Source organism: Monopterus albus, unplaced genomic scaffold (assembly GCF_001952655.1).
Source record: "Monopterus albus unplaced genomic scaffold, M_albus_1.0 scaffold158.1, whole genome shotgun sequence".
Taxonomy (NCBI): Eukaryota; Metazoa; Chordata; class Actinopteri; order Synbranchiformes; family Synbranchidae; genus Monopterus; species Monopterus albus.
The window spans coordinates 778666-796949 of record NW_018128038.1 but is presented as its reverse complement, the minus strand read 5'-3'; the positions used below and the strand labels follow the sequence as shown (position 1 = coordinate 796949).

The 18284-nt window shown below is 40.5% G+C and overlaps 2 protein-coding genes across 2 annotated transcripts; both read right to left on the bottom strand.

Moving 5' to 3' along the window:
• Positions 1–186: 186 nt before the first annotated feature.
• Positions 187–10679, bottom strand: slc30a5 (solute carrier family 30 member 5). The gene is made up of 16 exons (XM_020615155.1): positions 10139–10679; positions 9830–9952; positions 9622–9688; positions 9271–9356; positions 9027–9114; positions 8812–8899; positions 8607–8683; positions 8335–8505; positions 7275–7563; positions 4268–4476; positions 3265–3422; positions 3042–3171; positions 1590–1824; positions 1274–1500; positions 647–775; positions 187–456 (listed from the first exon to the last, which is right to left on the bottom strand). Exons 1-16 carry the CDS (start codon positions 10207–10209, stop codon positions 286–288), a joined length of 2319 nt encoding a protein of 772 aa, XP_020470811.1. The 5' UTR covers positions 10210–10679; the 3' UTR covers positions 187–285.
• Positions 10680–11436: 757 nt separating this feature from the next.
• LOC109968660 (annexin A1-like) lies at positions 11437–17658 on the bottom strand. Its single transcript, XM_020615074.1, has 12 exons — positions 17523–17658; positions 17347–17425; positions 16970–17075; positions 16754–16848; positions 15396–15509; positions 14337–14427; positions 13926–14062; positions 13721–13814; positions 13327–13422; positions 12272–12330; positions 11861–11983; positions 11437–11703 (listed from the first exon to the last, which is right to left on the bottom strand). The coding sequence occupies exons 2-12, from the start codon at positions 17413–17415 to the stop codon at positions 11647–11649; spliced, it is 1041 nt and encodes a 346-aa protein (XP_020470730.1). The 5' UTR covers positions 17416–17425; positions 17523–17658; the 3' UTR covers positions 11437–11646.
• Positions 17659–18284: the final 626 nt, after the last annotated feature.

Sequence of the window (18284 nt, the reverse complement as noted above, 5' to 3'; positions counted from 1 at the left end):
TGTTTAAAGCAATACCAAAAGCGAGATGGGAAGACTGATTCTCTGTCCATTAAACACAGAGCTACAGCCATAATGTGTTCCAGTAATGTGTTCAAAAGGTTGAGGTCTTATGGGGGATTACCTGCGGGTACCCAACCAGAATGACAGAAACCCAGTAAAACTGTTCTGCACAAAAACAAACAATGATTAAACCAGTATATCCATATTTATTTAAATCACATACATATTCTGTACATTTCAATGAAAAAGAACCACTAATGTTTCATTTGGTCCCATAGATGGACGTTACATGATCCACGTCCCATCTTTCAGGTATTTCATAGACTCCATCTGTTGTGTCATTGCCAGAACTTCATGAAATCCGGTGCTGAGTCCTGACATGTGCTGGAAGTATGTCTCCTTCTCCACCTGGACTGACAGATTGTTCACCCCGGCGTCTTTCAAAATGGGTGTGACCTATGAATCAAAAATTCTACAGTCAACTACCTGTCCATCTGATCACACTGACCCACTGACTACAAGTCTATTAACAAATAGCATTTTTTGTCAACAAACATTAGGATTCATCCCAGCAGATGGACCAGACTGTTGTCAGATATGGACCCTGCAGTGAAATATTAGCATGAACCATACTGGTTGTACCGACCTGCTGTATGATCCTCTGCTCCACAACATCGGGCATGATCTGCAGGTGGATGGTCCCACCGATCATGTTGGCTGAATGCCTCCAGAAGTGAGGGTCTCTGTATGACAGAACGCCTTCAATCTTCTCGATCTGAAACAAGAAAAAAAAAAAAAAAAAGAACAAACATGTATGTGAGGGTTCATTACTTTTTTATATTTGAAATATCATCTGGAAGCTTATGATTTTTAAGAGTGCACTCTTCACATAGAAACTGCTATGGTTGCTTTGACAGCCTAGGAATTTAAGATATTGTTATTCATTCATCTTTACCCGGGTCTGCATAAAAAAAAAAAAGCTAAAAGCTACTACATCGCTCTACTATGTACACAATGTTCACTGCATATCTGTCCATCCTGGAAGAGATCCCTCTTCTTACTCTTCCTGAGGTTTCCTCCATTTATTTTCTAGTTAAAGGTTTTTGGTGAGTTTGTCTTATCAGATTTGAGGGTCTAAGGGCAGAGGGTGTTGTACACTGTACAGATAGTAAAGTCCTTTAAGGTAAATTTATGTCTGCATACTCTGTTAATAAAGAGTCAGTATGACTAGAAGTAAAACCATTTTCTGTCATCACCATGTGTGACTTCTAACCTTCTCCAGCGCACTGTTCAGGTCTTTCTCATGTTCTAGCGGAGCTCGTAGAAGAAGAACCTCACAGGAGTCCTTCATCAGAGGGATGACGCTGAGAAAAATGAGCGTAGAGATGAAGAGCGAGCAAATAGGGTCAGCAATCAGCCAGCCAAACTGACGGATGAGTATGGTGGAGATGATTACACCAATGCTGCCCAAAGTGTCAGCTAGGACATGAAGGAAAACACCTAGGGAAAAAAATAAACATTACAAGCACTGTATCTGGCAACCATTTCCTCTTCATGTTTATTTTATGGGCATTGCTCCAAACACACACCTCTCATATTGGCATTCATGCCTCCACCCCCTGAGCCATGAGAGTGCCCGTGCACACTGTGTCCATGTCCCCCATGTGAGTGGCCGTGACCTCCATGGCTGTGCTCGTTGTGGGAGTGGCCATGGTGCGAGTGACCATGGTCATGTGAGGAGCAGCTTTTGCCACCGTGGGAGTGAGCATGACTGAATGCGCAGATACCCACCAGGTTGACTAGCAAGCCTCCGACAGACACCGGCTGGAGGAGACAAGAAACAGAACGCCGACTTCTGAAGTGGGGTTGCAGCGGTATACCAGCTTCACAGTATATCATGAAAATTGATGTATATAGTATGAAAATTGATGGTTATCATGTGCATTTGCTTATTACAGGTATTATAGAAAAAAAACTAAACACACTGCCTGTGCATCTATCTTCACCAACTGCCTGTCACACTCGGCAACGAACACACAGAGAGGAGGAGACTAAAATAACCGAACTCCATCCACCAAAAAAGAAATTTAAATCAGCTCAAAAATGAATACCTTCGAGAACACCATCCCTCTGTACAGGTCAAGTATGTGTCCCGATTACAACTTTAACCCCAAACAACAAACGTCAGTTATAACATCCATCCATTATCTATACCACTTATTCCTGAGCAGGGTTGTGGGGGTTGGAGCCAATCCCAGCCGGCACTGGGTGAGAGGCGTGGTACACCCTGGACAGGTCAATAAGTCTATCACAAGGAAAACATGTAGACAAACAACCACACACACCCACACTCACTCCTATGCACAATTTAGAGTCACCAACCTAAGCTGCATGTCTTTGGACTGTGGGAGGAAGCCGAAGTACCCGGAGAGAACCCACACAGGCTAGGTATTTGCCACATTGTCTATTTGTTCTCTGATCTCTGACTTGCAGAAGAACTCATACTGATCCCGATCTGACCCAAGAAACGCACAAACTTTCCAGACTCACATAAATGAGTGCAATGGCTGCAATTTCCTGCAGCTACAATAAATTAACTACAGTGATAATCATTTAGAGCATTGTGACGGCATATCTCACCGATGGCAGAAGTTTTACAAACCAGTCAGATGATTGAGGAAAATAATCAGCAGGTTAATCCCTATTGAAAATAACCAGTAGCATAACCTTTATGTTAAACACTTTAAACATTAAAGGCATTAGAAAGTTCCAGTGGAACCACATAGAACAACATTTCTCACAGGTGGAGTAGTGCTACACAAAAATTCTTTAAATTTTACATTTTAAAGACAAGGAGCTTGAAGTTTGCAGTGAGCAGCTGTATTCAGCAGAATTTAACTATCTGGGGAGGACACTGAATTTCTCAGGATTAAAGGGCAAAAATGTGATCGGGACATTTCAAATAAATGGTAAAGTACATCAAAAAAGGAGCAAATGCACTTTCAGTCACAAGCCTCTACATGCAGAAGCGGTTTACTCACAGTCAGCATGTCAGTGTTTATGTTAGGAGGATCCAACAGACGTGTGACTGACTCCACAAAGACAAAGAAAGCGATGACCATCAGGAACAAACCGTTGATGAAGCCAGAAAGTATTTCAACACGACCATACCTGCACAGAACAAGTCCATTCTTAAACATCCAGCTGAACTTACTCCAGCACTTCCTACCAAAACCTTTTCATGTGTTATTGATGGGAGTTTACCCGTAGGAGAAGATCCTGGTAGCCTTCCAGCGGGTCATAAGGGCAGCAAACAGGCCCAGGACTAAAGCAGAGCAGTCAAACAGCATGTGGAAGCCATCAGAGATCAGCCCCAGGCTGTTAGTCCAAACGCCGTAAAACAGCTCCACAAAGGTGAACACCTGTAAAATGCACAGCAGCAACAGCAACAGTCTGTGTGAGGTCAGACCCAATCTACAACACCAGGCCCCAGTGGAAACAATTATTTTCTGAAAACAATGCTGAAATTTTATTTACATCTTGGAAATAAATCTTTGACTGGTACGATCATCATTTTCTTCCAAAATGTTGATCTAAACATGGTCTTAAAGCCTTTTCTACAAAGGCTTACAGTAATGTTACACAGTATTTACCAGATGCAGTCAAATTTAAATCTGTTGAGTCAAAACTCACCAGAAATACCAGCATGTGCAATCTGTGTGGAATGTAGAACATAAACTTTTCTTGAGCCATTAACCCCTACAAATTCCCCAAAACACCACCAGGGACACGACCATGGTGTCCTAAATGGCAGCGCCGCCCTGGCTGCAGGTTCTCTGAGTTGAAATTATAGTGTTCCAACAGTCAGATGGTCCTTGTGAGGGATTTCCCTGCATTAGCTTATTTGGATTGTCAACAGACTGCTGTTTTTGTCATGACTTGGTTATTATTGTAATGCTTCACTTCACTCTACTCTGCACTTAATAATATTTTCAGTTGTTCCTGGTTTTGTATGCTATTTACAAGGCACTAACTTTGAAAAGTGAAATCTGACTCTGTAAAATCCCAAAAACAACACAGGACAAAAGCAATGCTTTGCAATGCATAAAAACAAAACAAAGCAAACAAAAAAAAAACATGCATTTGTAGGTGTTTCAATAACTGCCTCCCATCACCCCACATCCAAAGCCCCCACCCACCAAGTGTTATCCATCATGGTACACTTGACATTCAGTTTTACATTTTCTCCTCCTGACACTGCACATACCAGGTTAAGACACAGGAAGTAGAAGATCTGACGAGAGTCGTATTCCTCCAGGATCTGTTTTAATGAATCTTTGATGAAACGTGGCAGAGACTGTGACGTGTGTTGCAGGGCGTCGCCCATGAAGTTGTAAAGAGGAGTGCCTTCAGGCGAATAACCAACCAAGGTGCCCTTGTGACCTTTCTTTGATGGAGATGTAAGAATACTGGACGCTGCAGAGAAATACAAGAGAGGGCAGTGTATGAAATGTTTAATGCAAGTTCATCTCAATCATCTCACACTGGAGGTAGAAAAATCAAAATCATATTTGATGAGTCTTAGCTTTCTAGTACTTGTTGCTAACATAATATAATACTGTGGATTTATCTCTGTTAAAATGAACTTTGTATTAAAATCTGACTGACTACTATAGTGGATATACATAGGTCTTTTTCTGACCCGTTTCTTTGTTTTTGTTTCAGTCCAAATGGGGAAGTGCATCTAAATCACAATGTGTGTATTTGTATTTCTCTTTGTTTATTAGAGCACCTCTCATCCTAACCCACCTGGGGGTTGTTCATCGTATGTCAATAACAGATCCCAGATCAAATGAGCAATTCTGGATTTTTTTAATGCCAGTTTATTATCTGGATATTTTGGTTCTTCAACCCCCACCTGTGTTGTGGATTAGAAAAGCTGGATTCAATCATCCAAGATAAGTGTATGTTCTCATGGTCAGTGACTAGACTATGTCTAGACTAGACTATGATCATGGTTTCAGCTGTTGACAGCTGAAACCATGATCAGCTGGTTTCTGGTTGTCTGCAGGCAGGAGAGAGAGTGCAGTCTGTCACCGCAGCAGAGGAAGAGCTTCTGCTGGAGGGTGGTGAAGGATTTAAAGATTTTATTTGCACATAGCTGCAAAAACAAAACTGTCAAATGCAGAGGGAAGTGGCTGACAAATAAAATGCATAAATATCCATTTAAAGAGTTAATGTTGCCACGACTGCATATCCACTGCTTTGATATGACAGCGCAGTTTATAGTAGTTCTGTTAAAATTTTAATAGTAATGCTGCGCACAGCTGTATGCTCATACATCCAGAGTGACAATCCGGTAAAATGAATGCGAGCACAGACAAGTTCTACAATGATTATTATTGTTTTTTTCTTCAATGCTTTGCCTCAATGCTCAAATGACAGCTTTTAATTTTCTCCAAATTTAGTTTTTTTTTGCACAACATTAGAGCACCTCTCATTCTTTTTCCTGCAAATAATTATGTAACACATTTCAGCAATCACTTGATCCAAATAGATCAGTTTCTTCTCACTTAAAGTGTCTTGCCATTCACATCATCATGTGACATTAGTTCATGCAGTTGTTAAAATATGTGTCTGCATTGTTTACTGCCTGTTTATACTGCTTATTTTGTTATACTACACAGCCTTATGTTGGTTTACTGTTTACTTGCCCCTTGCACGGGGATACAGTGGGTACGGAAAGTATTCAGACCCCCTTACCAGCCAGAGCCCTGACTTAAACCCAATTGAGCATCTCTGGAGAGACCTGAAAATGGCTGTCCACCAACGTTTACCATCCAACCTGACAGAACTGGAGAGGATCTGCAAGGAGGAATGGTAGAGGATCCCCAAATGCAGGTGTGAAAAACTTGTTGCATCATTCCCAAAAAGACTCATGACTGTATTAGCTCAAAAGGGTGCTTCTACTAAATACTGAGCAAAGTGTCTGAATACTTATGACCATGTGATATTTCAGTTTTTCTTTTTTAATAAATCTGCAAGAATGTTAAGAGGGTCTGAATACTTTCCGTACCCACTGTATATACATACGAGTCAAATTCCTCGTGTGTCCGACACACTTTGCCAATAAAGCAGATTCTGATGCCAAGCACTCAACTTATGAATTCCTCATAAATCCTGCCATGTCAGATGCAGTATGATTCCCACCGCTTCACCCCTTGTTTGTTTTTAGTGTCAATTTACAGCAGTAAAATGTGCATAAACTGTAGGGGTGAGAATCATTCCTGAAGCAACTGTAGCGCACATGGAGAAAAATGTAATAATAAGCTTTAGATCCTTTGTTTTTAAGGCACATGGGAACAAGGCAGACTATGAAAACTCACAGGAATAGTTTCAGAGCCAGGTGCACTTTTCAAATAGCTCGGAAAATTGTGCTCTTGATTAAATTTTCCACATTAACAACCCTCTATAAAAAACAGAGAAATCTGAGGTCAGTGCACACGACTCTGTGGTGGTAAGAGCACAGCTCCTCTTTGTCTGCCCTTAATATAAGGTCTTAACAATCCACCTCAGTAAATTATTTTCTCCCAACTGAACCAATTTGGGGTCAAGCCAAAGGGTTCTGTCGATCTCTCAGTACTGTCTGTATACTTTAAGCTCATGTTTAATTATAATTGCTCTGATGTCAGTGAGTTGCTTCTTTAAATCTGTGGCATTGTGTTGTTTACACTGAATAAGCCTAAGGACTAACCTGCTACCCTGGAAGGTATGACATTACAGACATGTTGCCATGACAAGTTATGTGAGACTTTCAAAGAACCAACAGATCCAGGACAATGTGAAATTGTCAAAAAAGGTTATCTAGTTAACATGCTAATCCATGTACGTCCTTGCTCTGGATCTCATTTTAACAGATAATTTTAAGATCTTACAACTAAAACTACTGCTTCAAGGTTGTATGCCTCAGCCAACCAGTCAAGTTCATGAGAACAGGACAGATGTAAGGTCACTGCGACCTTGAGCTTTGACCACTAAACTCTAATCAGTTCATCCTTGAGTCTAAGTCGATATTTGTACCACATCTGAAGAAATTCCCTCAAGGCCTTCTCGAGATATTACGTTCACAATAACAGCCTAGACAGATGGATGAACAACCCAAAAAGATGATGCCTCTGGCAGTGGATACATATCACTGGCGTGGAGGCATAAAAGTAAGAAATAAGTACATACACCTTTAACTTCTCCTGCTGACTCCCAAATCTATTACTTACACATGATGAAGAAGATGCTGCTGACTAGCACTCCTCCAGAGAGCACGTGCTCTGTGCTGACCTGCTGAGATGGTTTGCTCATGTAGCGCAGTTGGTCAGTCAGCGGGTGAGTCCAGAAGTTGGCCAGCAGCAGGGCACTGAGGAAGAGTGCAATGGCACCGTAGCGGGCACACCTTGGTGTCTCCATCTTTGTGTTGCAGATGGCCTCGACATAAAACTCCAGGATCATAACAAAGAAGATGATCACCCCAAAAGGCAGGACGAGGGATGACCATGATTCCACTTTGCTCTAGTGGAAAGGCAGAGCGAAAACAGTCAGTGAGGAGGTCAAATAATGATCTGACTAAAAAGATATAGTAAAATTAAAACCTTTTGTCATTCATCATTTGAGCATGAATAGACATTGTTGTCATTATTTTACAAGATGGAGAAGTGGATCTAAACAAGATGCATTTAACAGAGTTTGTTTATATAAACAGTCAAATTAATAAAAACAGCACCAACTATGTTTAAATAACTGGCGAACAGACAGCCAGTGTGGGTTAATTTATGGTTGACCAACTAAAACTCATGCAATCTGCTGCCAGCGACCTTCGTCATTTTTATCCAAGGAAAGGGACTAGTCATCACCAGCATAAAACAAAAAGGCCTTACCTGAATATTTAGAACATTAATCTTTGCTAATAAAATAAATAGGAGTAACAGATTTATTAGGCTTCAAGCTTAATTTGGAGTGAAAATGCAGTCTATCGGAACACCAACCCTGCGTTTGATAATTCCCGGCTCCAAGAGTTTTGTGGTCACCAGAGGTTAATTAACAATTAACATCTGCTTCTAAAGGAACAGGAATGTAGTCACTAGACACTGGATAAAGTGTAAATTAGATCTGATGATGGCACCAACTGATTTACATGTTCTAAATTTCATGACAATCTATCCAGTAAATGCTGTGATATTCCAAAGCACACTGAGCAATCAACAGACAGACAGACAGAGCAATACTGCCATTCCTAGAGCCAAATTTGGTTCACAGGGCTCAGGCTATGAACTGTGCACTTACTTCTGTGGTCACTGACAGCACTATGACCCATGGCAGCAGCACCATGGCAGAAACCAGGCTGTCAAGGGCATAGAGGCGTTTTGCACCACCAATTTCCACTGACAGTTTCCTGGAGGCTGTGTGGAAGCCCACTTTCAGACACAGAGATACCACCAGCAGCACAACTCCACCCTGACAGGAAGGACAGGAAGAGACATGGAAATTCATTTGTAAAGCAAAACTAATACGGTAATTGTTAAACTGCAATAAAAATAACATTTTAATGTGCTTACTTTGTGATCCGCAACCCCTAAAAATGCAATTGCAGTGTGAAGGCAATGAGTTAGCGCACTGTCATGATGTCCCTCAGCTGGTTTGAAGATGAGTCAAGGAAACATAATTCAAAGAGACAAATATGGTAATGAACAATACAATCTGCTTACGTTAATAAAGTGAAAACAGGCCTAACCGCTTGCTATCATAAGGATGAAAGGATACGGTGGTCTGCCATCTTCGCCATTAGATCATCGTTGTCAAAAAGGAGGAGGCAGATCACAGCGATGATGAAGAAAGCGGCACCTCTGGTCTGCAGAGTTGTAGAAAGACCAGCAGAAATGCATGTAAGGCAAAACATAATAGAAAGGGACTTTTTTTTTTTTTTAAGCCACAAGTTTTTGTTTTCAGTGTACTGATGTAAATTTGTGGCCTCCTACCTTGGATGGGCCCCCTCCTGAGCTTGTGAACAGGACACTGAGGAGACCAATGACCACCACGTCATTGTGCTCTAAAAGCAACAATGTCCTGTGAGAGATATGAGACAGTTTCAATAACACCATGAACACAGCAGCATATGCAAACAGATGTGGTGCAAACACAGTTAAAAGTGCACATCTGCTCACATCCACAGTTACAGGCTGTACTGACATCTCTAACTACTGGTGTGACAAGACATTTTACCTTAGAGGTCCACAAAGAGTTAGACCAAAGAAGCCCAGAAGTGATACGACACAGCTGAAAACAGCATGCTTTAGTAACTTTATCCACTAAAAGAAAACAGATTGAAAAAAAAAATAATCACAGATTAATCACTATGGCAGATTGAAAACATGGATTTACAGTGGTATTAGAACAAATGCTCCTTTCCTTAAACATTTCTAACACTCCCTAAAACCTGACAGGCAACAGGTTTCAAAAAGTTTGAAATGGCAAAGAAGTCATGAACCACAGAGAAAAATACATTTCTTTTTTTATTATTATTAAGCAAGTGCTTGATCACTCACTAGATGAAGATGAAGAAATCCAACAAACCTGTCTTTTTGAGATGACTTTGCCAGAGGAAAAAGGCTTTTGAAAGAAAAGTAGAATAACCGCACTTCTAAGAAGGAAAAAAGGAAGGATCACCGTCAGCATGTTGTCACATCCTTGAATACAAATATATAAAGCAATAAAGTTAAATGCTTAAGTTCCAGAACATGGATGAAACGAACACTCAAGTAATGAGCTCAGGAGCACTCACCCTAATTTTAGTATGAAGACAAACTGGACAATGTGAACAACTTTTAGAATATCATATGACTCAAAGATCCCTAGAGCCTTGAGAACCTTCGAGATGACCAGCAGAACTATGTACCTAGTTAACCTTTAGAGAAAAAGGGCAAAGAACAACGTATTAGTAATGAAGGTGGGTAATGCAGTGCAACGTAAAAAAGGACCTAACCCGAACATATGGACTACAGCTGTAGTGATGTGACCTGGCTGACTTAATGACAAAAACACAAGAAATAACCCACAGCGGTTAGATGAAATGGTTAAACAAGAGACGTACCTGGAATCGGGCACTTCGACCATGCCCAGTTTTCCCCCTGAGAGTACGTTGCTGCTGTATTTCTCATCCATTTTCAAGCCCACAAACAACCAGTTGAAGCCCAGTTAAAGTACTTATGTTCTCAGTATCCCTAACATCACTGACACCTGATTAATGAAGTTAAACCGCATCGCATTTATCGCTGAAGAATGTGAACAGTCTTCTAACTCCTACTCATACTTCCCTTATAACTTGGCTTTAAAACAAGCAGTAAACGAATACAAACCTACAGTTAATTAGCCTGCTAGCTATCCGGCTAGCTATCCATCTCGCATACCAGTCAGGTTTTTATCTAAAGTTTCTAGCTGCGCCACGTACTCGGAGTACGTTGTGCATCAAACAAATACACGTGGTCGCTTACTTAGAACTAAACAATACCCATTTTAATGGCTGAGCTGACCATAATAAATAAGGTCTAACACATCCAAGCTGGCCAAAATGCTACAGCACTTCCGGACACGGCAAACATTCCGCGTCACGTACTTGTGTTCACAAGCGTCGCTCCTGCGCAACTCTGCGCAGATAAAGCGCAGACTGTGACGTAAATTGCGTCAAAAGCAACAAAGTAGCTACAGTTAATCAGGTGAGTGAGACTATGTAGTGAAATACTTGGGTTTTACTTTTTCATTTCAGTTTTGTAACAAATCTCTAAGAAGCAGACTTGCTTATAGATTGAAGTCTGCTGTCATTCACTTCCCAATGTAAAGGGTAAGTGTTATGAAAAAAACTTTCTGGTTTAAAATGAATAAAACAAGCAAATTAACACAGCATTTATGGGACAAATGTCACAAACTGAAAAAACAACTATACATGACAACCACATTCACTGGGTTTTCTCATTCTCCTTAATAAATACAAGGGCTTTTATCTATATTTTTCTAAGGCCCTCAGAAACTCAACACACTGCAACTTAAGAAAACACATACAAATGAGTAAAACAAGCAAATTAACAGCATTTATGTGGGAAAAAAAAGTCATAAAACGAGAAAACTATAAAGAAATGAGCTGCTGCATGCTTGAGATTTTCTACCCATCCTAATTCTTCTTTCTCCTACCCCACCTTCCTCCTCTTCTTCCTTCTTCACATTTTCAAACATATTTGAATGTAATATAATAAACCATTTGTGAATTACAGGTTAGTATATGTGAACTGATGTAGCCTACTGGAGAATTCATTAAAAAGAAAAACATAGTAAAGCAAATAGAGACACATTAAAAAAAACAAGAATAGCAGCCAGAAATCTAACAACAAATTCTTATGTGGCAGTCATTTAAAGATTTTTATTTCTCACTGGTTATTTTAAATCACTTTTTTCCACAATTTGCAATCCATGACCTTATTCCAAACTGTTATAAACATATCACAGGATGAGCACTTTGGTGAGATTATAGTCTTCAAAAGATTGCAGAGAAAATATTTGACTCCTCCACCTTTTCTCATGAGCTTATGACTACATTTCTGAGTTTTTTCAACCGGCTCCACACAGTCCAATCAGGATCTTCTGATAATATGCACTGGTATCTTTCTGTGGAACCAAGACAAAGATGTGGGAGGCTGAAATACTGTAAAACTATAATTAGATTTTTTTACTTGATCATATTGAGTAATAAAAAAAAGCCATTATAAAAAGCACACATTCAGGAAATATAATTCTTAATAGTAATTTTAATGGGTTATTTTACCACTATGTGCTCCTGTAGACTAGTGCCATACATGGCCCTGTATTCCTCCACAATCTTCTTCAGGTCAACCTCAGAGCGGCTCACGAGCACTCTGGTCAGCGTTGCCTCATTTGTGCCGAGGCCCTATGAGAACACAACACAGAGCCAATTGCTTTCACTGACTGAGTAGTACTCCTTGGTCTTCAATCCACTTAGAAACTCTGGCCAAGACCATTTTTCACTCCGAGTACATGGTGGGGATTTTAATCTTTACCCAGAAACTGGAACATTTATTTCAGTGTTTAGGGTGACAAGCAAATCAAAACATTTGGGTAAAGATTATGTTTTAGTCAAGTTACATAAGGAAAAAAAAAAAAGTCAGACACGCTGACATATCATAAGAAAAAGAAGCAGAGAGACAGTCGTCCACACCTTTATAGCCAGATGGAGCTTCTCAGCAAAGAAAGCTGGTGTGTTCCAGGCACATTTCACTAAATGAAGACAATCACAGACATTGGAATTGAAATATCAGTGTTCAGCAGTCTGACAGATCATGATGTTGCTTTAGTCTGTGTTATAGTTCATCTTGTAGAACATCCAAAAATTGTATAGACACTACATCTCAGTGTGTGTGTGGTCACAGTGCCAATGATTAAGACTTGTTTGGATAGTATTTTTGCTTAATGTGAATTTGTGTGTGTGTGTGGTCACAGTGCCAATGAAAAAGCCTTGTTTGGATAGTTAATTCATGCAGTTCTTGTCATTTTTACTTATTCGGATGGATTTTTTTATAAAATTTGTGGATTTAAGGTGTTTCGCTTGACAATACTGGCCAGATTTCCATTCACTCATGGTCCCTGGAGGAGGAATCCTTTAGACCTTATGATCTTTTGTTTTGCTCCACTCACTGAGTAAACTTTTAACTTTTGACCCGAAAAAGCAAAATCTTTGTTGAGTCACTCATTCTGTCACACACTTTTTCTACTTGCTGTAATGTGGATGACCGCTGCACCCTATAGTCTTATTAAGAGATTGTTCATATCACCATTCAAGCAGCAATAGTCAGGATAGGTGCTGGTCACTGACAAAAGGAGGACTTGAAAATCTGGTTTTAAACATCAGCATTCTTCTATATACAAAATAATTCCTTAGTTTTCATGATCAGTCAAAAACTGAGCTAATCTGCTTCTCCAGGACTACATGGGTGTGGTTTGATTGACAGTGGCCTGCCAAGACAAGTGGACAGAATGTACCACATCACCTTTCTTCAGATGAAAAGCACAGACAAGAACAGACACAGAAAACTAATCAAAACTGTTGTCAACTTTGTGTTCATATAGGACTGTTGAAACCGATTGAGAAAAGGCTGTTCATGGCCTTTGAAATCATTCTCTATGTACTGCAAAACTCAAAATTGCAGAAATGTCCCTGCTCCAGTGACACCAAATCACATCATTGCAGGAAAGATATGATGACAAAAACCTTACCAATGTCCATTAAACAGTGTTTAATGTCATGTTTCATCTCCTTTTCCAGGGCTTTAGGGAATGTGTTGTCACTGACAGAGGTGTATTGCTGGAATGCTGGCAAGTAAAGACAAAGAACAAATGTTTATGGCTAAATGAGCTATTGTAGTTGTCAAATATAAACCAGATGTCTCTCCAAAAAGTTAGTGTATGAGGCATGAGATAATTACATAAACCCTCAAAAAAAAAAAAAGTGTTTTTCGCACACTCCCCCTCCAGTGAGTGAGTGTTCATAACAGAGCCCCCTGTCTGTCCAGATATGTGTCCCTTCACTTTGAAATACAGGTTTTAACTGTTTCAGACTATGAGGAGTCAAAACCAACACATGAAGCATTCACACATTTCGAGCACTCACTCTGTGCGAGCTGTGGCCCGCTCCGCGTGGTCAGGATATCGATGAAGGTGGACACGTTGGTTCCTTTTGTGTTCTCTCCTGCCTCAAACAGGGCCTGCAGATAGAAAACAGAATCACTCCTTTACTTAATACAGTTTGTTTTGATTGTTTTACTCAAAGATTTAGTAGGCCAGTATTCTCCAAACGTAAATTTTCCTGGTTTTACCTCTGCGTCTTTTTTAGCTTGGGCCATGTCGACTACATTGCTCTCATCTTTGTTTGCTTGTAACATGGCAAGAAGGGCCTTGTTGAAGTCACCACTGGTCTCATTCTTAATAACATCCTCTAACTCTTCTTTGTACTCTGAGGATGCAAGAGCATTTCCACACAAAGAGAACAGACTCTACAGTAACATAATGGAACAAAGTATGATTGCAGTGGTTACAGCTGTTGCTGAATGGCTTATATTCCTCATGACTGGATGATTATGGTTCATCATTATGGTTCATCAGTGTTGATATATTACTTCACTGGAGACTCAACATTGTCAGCTACATACCTAAGGTATTATGTAAAATGTGAGAGTTCAGCATGTAGACAACAATTAATAGAATAACTACACTGAATCAGGCCAAACCTTCTTTGAAAACCTTCTTGATCTCACAAATCTCTTGGTTTGTTCTGGTTGCCAGAATCTCTACCAGGACGTCCTCTTTTGTTCCTACACCCTGTTGGAATAATAATAATAATTAAAAAAAAAAATTAATAAAAAGCAGCTTCCAGGTGTAAACATGAAAAACTGTTACTGAAAAAAAAGGGGATGAACCTTGCACACTGTCACATCACCACTTTTTTTTTTAACTTGGTTGCATGTTCTACTAACACACAAGAGAAGACCCAGCAGCAAAAAAAGTAAATAAAATCTCAGTGTATAACCTTTCAAGAATTATTGCTATTAAAATATACATCTTGTAAGGTCTGCTCGGCGCGACCTGCTTCTCTTTCCCCTTTCTCTCTCCATCCTCTCATCCTGCAGGCTCGGCAACACAGCTGAGGGGCATCACCTCAATCAGCAGCTCACTGGGTGTGGTGCACAGCTGAGGCTCATTTCCACTGATTAAGCTGTGCCCATTTAACACGCTGGCAGACGGCCCGTCTTGGCCAGATCATTGACACGGAGATGATGAAGTTGTTGCTATGTGAACGCTGATGCTGACAGTGAGATTTGTTTTGTTTGATGCAGCCACACAAGTTGATGATCCTCCTGGTCCCTGCCATGATTACTTCCGGCAATCCTCCTTGTTCCTGCTGCTTGCCTGTTATCTTACCTGTCATCCTGGTTCCTGCTGCTCGCCTGTCATCTTACCTGCTGTCTGTTCACCTTCCCATTCTCTGGTTACTGCTGCTTGCCTGTCTACTCACCTTCCTGTCCTTTGGTTCCTGCCGTTCTCCCATCTACTCACCTGCCCATCCTGATCTTCTCAACCTCCACTGCTCAACACTGGTTTGGACCACACTTAACCCATTGACTTTGTCCACTTATCTATGTATATTGCAATAAAGACTCTTATTTACTAGCACCTGTGGTTGCACTTTGAGTCCTCATTCTCTCTCACCCCCTGGTGAGGGACCCCACCATAACACATCTCCTCAAAGAAGGACTTTATATTAAATACATACTGTAAACTATATTTACCTTTGTGGCTTTCCTGAATAGGAAGGCATCATAATAAGCCGGTGGCATGAGCAGAGCCAGACAGATGTCCTCATGATCTGACTTGAGAGCTTTCTTCAGAGCAACTTCCAGCTTCTGCAACATACAAGCAGCAACCACATTTAGGCATGAGTGGAATTGTAAAACTGACAATGACTGCTGCAAAAATGAAAGCTATTGTGTATCAATTTGTGCATGTGTGATAGGATTTGCCTCAGTACATCTTTTGATACTATGACCAGAGGGGTCCAAAGTAGAAAATGTTCAGATGTTACACATAGTGGCTTTAAAGACAGACAATACAACTTTTGCTGAACAGTGGCCACTATAACCGCAAGCAGTACTTACAGGATAAAAACACACTGACGACTGAGATTGGGTAGAACAGAACACCACCATAAAATATGATAAAGTATGGTGATGTTGTTTTGTGATGACATATGATCTGTAGAGTTTCAGTAGCAAGAGTGATAACATCAACAACTCTCTCATCAATGCAAAGAACTTAGGCACAAACATACAAGTTTTTAACTTGAGTCAATGTAAAATAAGTACTGAAATAGTAGCTGTAATTTTAATGCTGTGTACGGAATGAATGACTTGTCACAATGCCATATGGGACACAAACCTCTTAAATCTGAAAACATTGTTTGATGCTGACAGTGAGATTTGTTTTGTTTGATGCTGACAGTGAGATTTGTTTTGTTTGATGCTGACAGTGAGATTTGTTTTGTTTGATGCAGCCACACAAGTTGATGATCCTCCTGGTCCCTGCCATGATTACTTCCGGCAATCCTCCTTGTTCCTGCTGCTTGCCTGTTATCTTACCTGTCATCCTGGTTCCTGCTGCTCGCCTGTCATCTTACCTGCTGTCTGTTCACCTTCCCATTCTCTGGTTACTGCTGCTCACCTGTCTACTCACCTTCCTGTCCTTTGGTTCCTGCCGTTCTCCCATCTACTCACCTGCCCATCCTGATCTTCTCAACCTCCACTGCTCAACACTGGTTTGGACCACACTTAACCCATTGACTTTGTCCACTTATCTATGTATATTGCAATAAAGACACTTGTTTACTAGCACCTGTGGTTGCACTTTGAGTCCTCATTCTCTCTCACCCCCTGGTGAGGGACCCCACCATAACACATCTCCTCAAAGAAGGACTTTATATTAAATACATACTGTATGCTGTTTAGGGAATGAATGACTTGTCACAATGCCATATGGGACACAAACCTCTTAAATCTGAAAACATCTCACCAAGTGAAGTCAGAGACATGGTGCTTTGGGTGCAGCCTGTTGCTCATATTTCTTATTTGACCATATGACATGAATGACTCACCTTCCCAGCGTTTGCTTCATAAACAGCTTTAATTTTTTGCCTCTGCTCGTTGTTTCTCTTCACCAGGACTGCATTGATCACATCCTCATCCACTCCTGCGACAGACAAGTTGCACTTTATCTTACTTTCTTTAAACCACAGCAAAATCATGTCTAGAACAACCTAACCTTACAAACATGAGGTAATTCCTAAGACACCATGAGTGTGCACACACACCTTTACTTTCAATGGCGCTCTTAAGAACTGCAGCATCATTGCTGGCGTTGAAGTTCGGATATGGAGGGACTGTTCCATAAAACACGGGTTTCCCCTTAACTGGCCCCTAAAGGTATAAGCAAAAATGCAAACACTGGCTGCTGCAAAACATTAGTGATTCATAGGTGCAGGTATTTTTCATTTCTGAAGAAGATTTTTAATTCCTAGCAGGTTTATCACAAGGCATGGTGACAGGAAATATGGAGAAGAGCCTGTTGACGTGACAGCAAGCAGAGCTGTCAGTTCCAGCTCTTCAGAAAACAAAGCACTACTCATTAAAAACTAGAATCATATTCATCAAACTAACAACAGGTGTATTCTCATGGCATGGTACTCACTGTGCTGCCGTCATTTGTGGGGGTTTTACGACGGACGACATTATCCAAGAAGCTTTTAAAGGCGGCCATATTTACTTGGCTGGAAGGTTAACACCAGAAACAAAGTATGTAAAAGAGGAAAAAAAGAAAACAGTCTTAAAATGATATGAAAACGTCTTTGTAATTAAAAACCTCACCTGTGCCAGACCTCACTCTCTGTCTGCAGCTCACTGGATGTTAGTGCCAGTGTTCAGCTCACTCTGCAGTGTTTTCACCCACCTCTGTGCAGATGATTTTCACCTGCAGAGGATCAGCTAATTGTGCTCCACCTCTTAAAGACAACATTCTTACAAGGTAACACTAAGGGGTTTGGCACTTCTGACTGGTTGGATCAGTTGTGGGACTTTTATTTGTAAATTTGCATTTATATCTGAGCTGGTGAAGTACACACACACACACACACACACCCACACCCACACCCAAAATACTGATCTGAGACAATGCATTATTATTTTTGCACAGTGACTGAGCCTGACATTTCTCTCCCAGGCTGTTAAAGGGGAACTAGTAACAGCTGTAGGGAAGTATTATTGCATATGTGAAAAAACAGGTATAAAGGAGTACATATATACATTTGTCGCCATCAAACACTGGAATAACACAGTTAACTATTGTCAATCAAGTTGCATTGTGGGTAACAGGACTTATTCTTCATGAAGAACATGCTGCAACAGGCAATAGATTTTGAAAAGCAAGAATGAAAGAATAAATGAACACTAAATAAAATAAAGTAGGATATTTAATAAAATCTGATATATTTATTGCATGGTCAGAATCACACCATGAATCAGTCAGTGTAAAGCCTCGGGCACAGACATGACCACACATTGTGTTTACCTAATAGACATGAACAAACTGAGTGGTAGATGTTACAGTGTGGCCAAAAATCACCACATTAT

Excerpts from the sequence above, each read along its gene's own strand:
- slc30a5 (XM_020615155.1), bottom strand. The coding sequence starts at position 10,209 with ATGGATGAGAAATACAGCAGCAACGTACTCTCAGGGGGAAAACTGGGC. Across the intron at positions 7,564-8,334 it reads TGCTGTCAGTGACCACAGAA|AGCAAAGTGGAATCATGGTC; the intron begins GTAAGTGCACAG and ends CCTTTCCACTAG. Across the intron at positions 4,477-7,274 it reads CAGCATCTTCTTCATCATGT|CGTCCAGTATTCTTACATCT; the intron begins GTAAGTAATAGA and ends ATTTCTCTGCAG.
- LOC109968660 (XM_020615074.1), bottom strand. The coding sequence starts at position 17,415 with ATGGCCGCCTTTAAAAGCTTCTTGGATAATGTCGTCCGTCGTAAAACC. Across the intron at positions 13,815-13,925 it reads AAGCTAAAAAAGACGCAGAG|GCCCTGTTTGAGGCAGGAGA; the intron begins GTAAAACCAGGA and ends TTCTATCTGCAG. Across the intron at positions 11,704-11,860 it reads GTCTACAGGAGCACATAGTG|AAAGATACCAGTGCATATTA; the intron begins GTAAAATAACCC and ends TTGGTTCCACAG.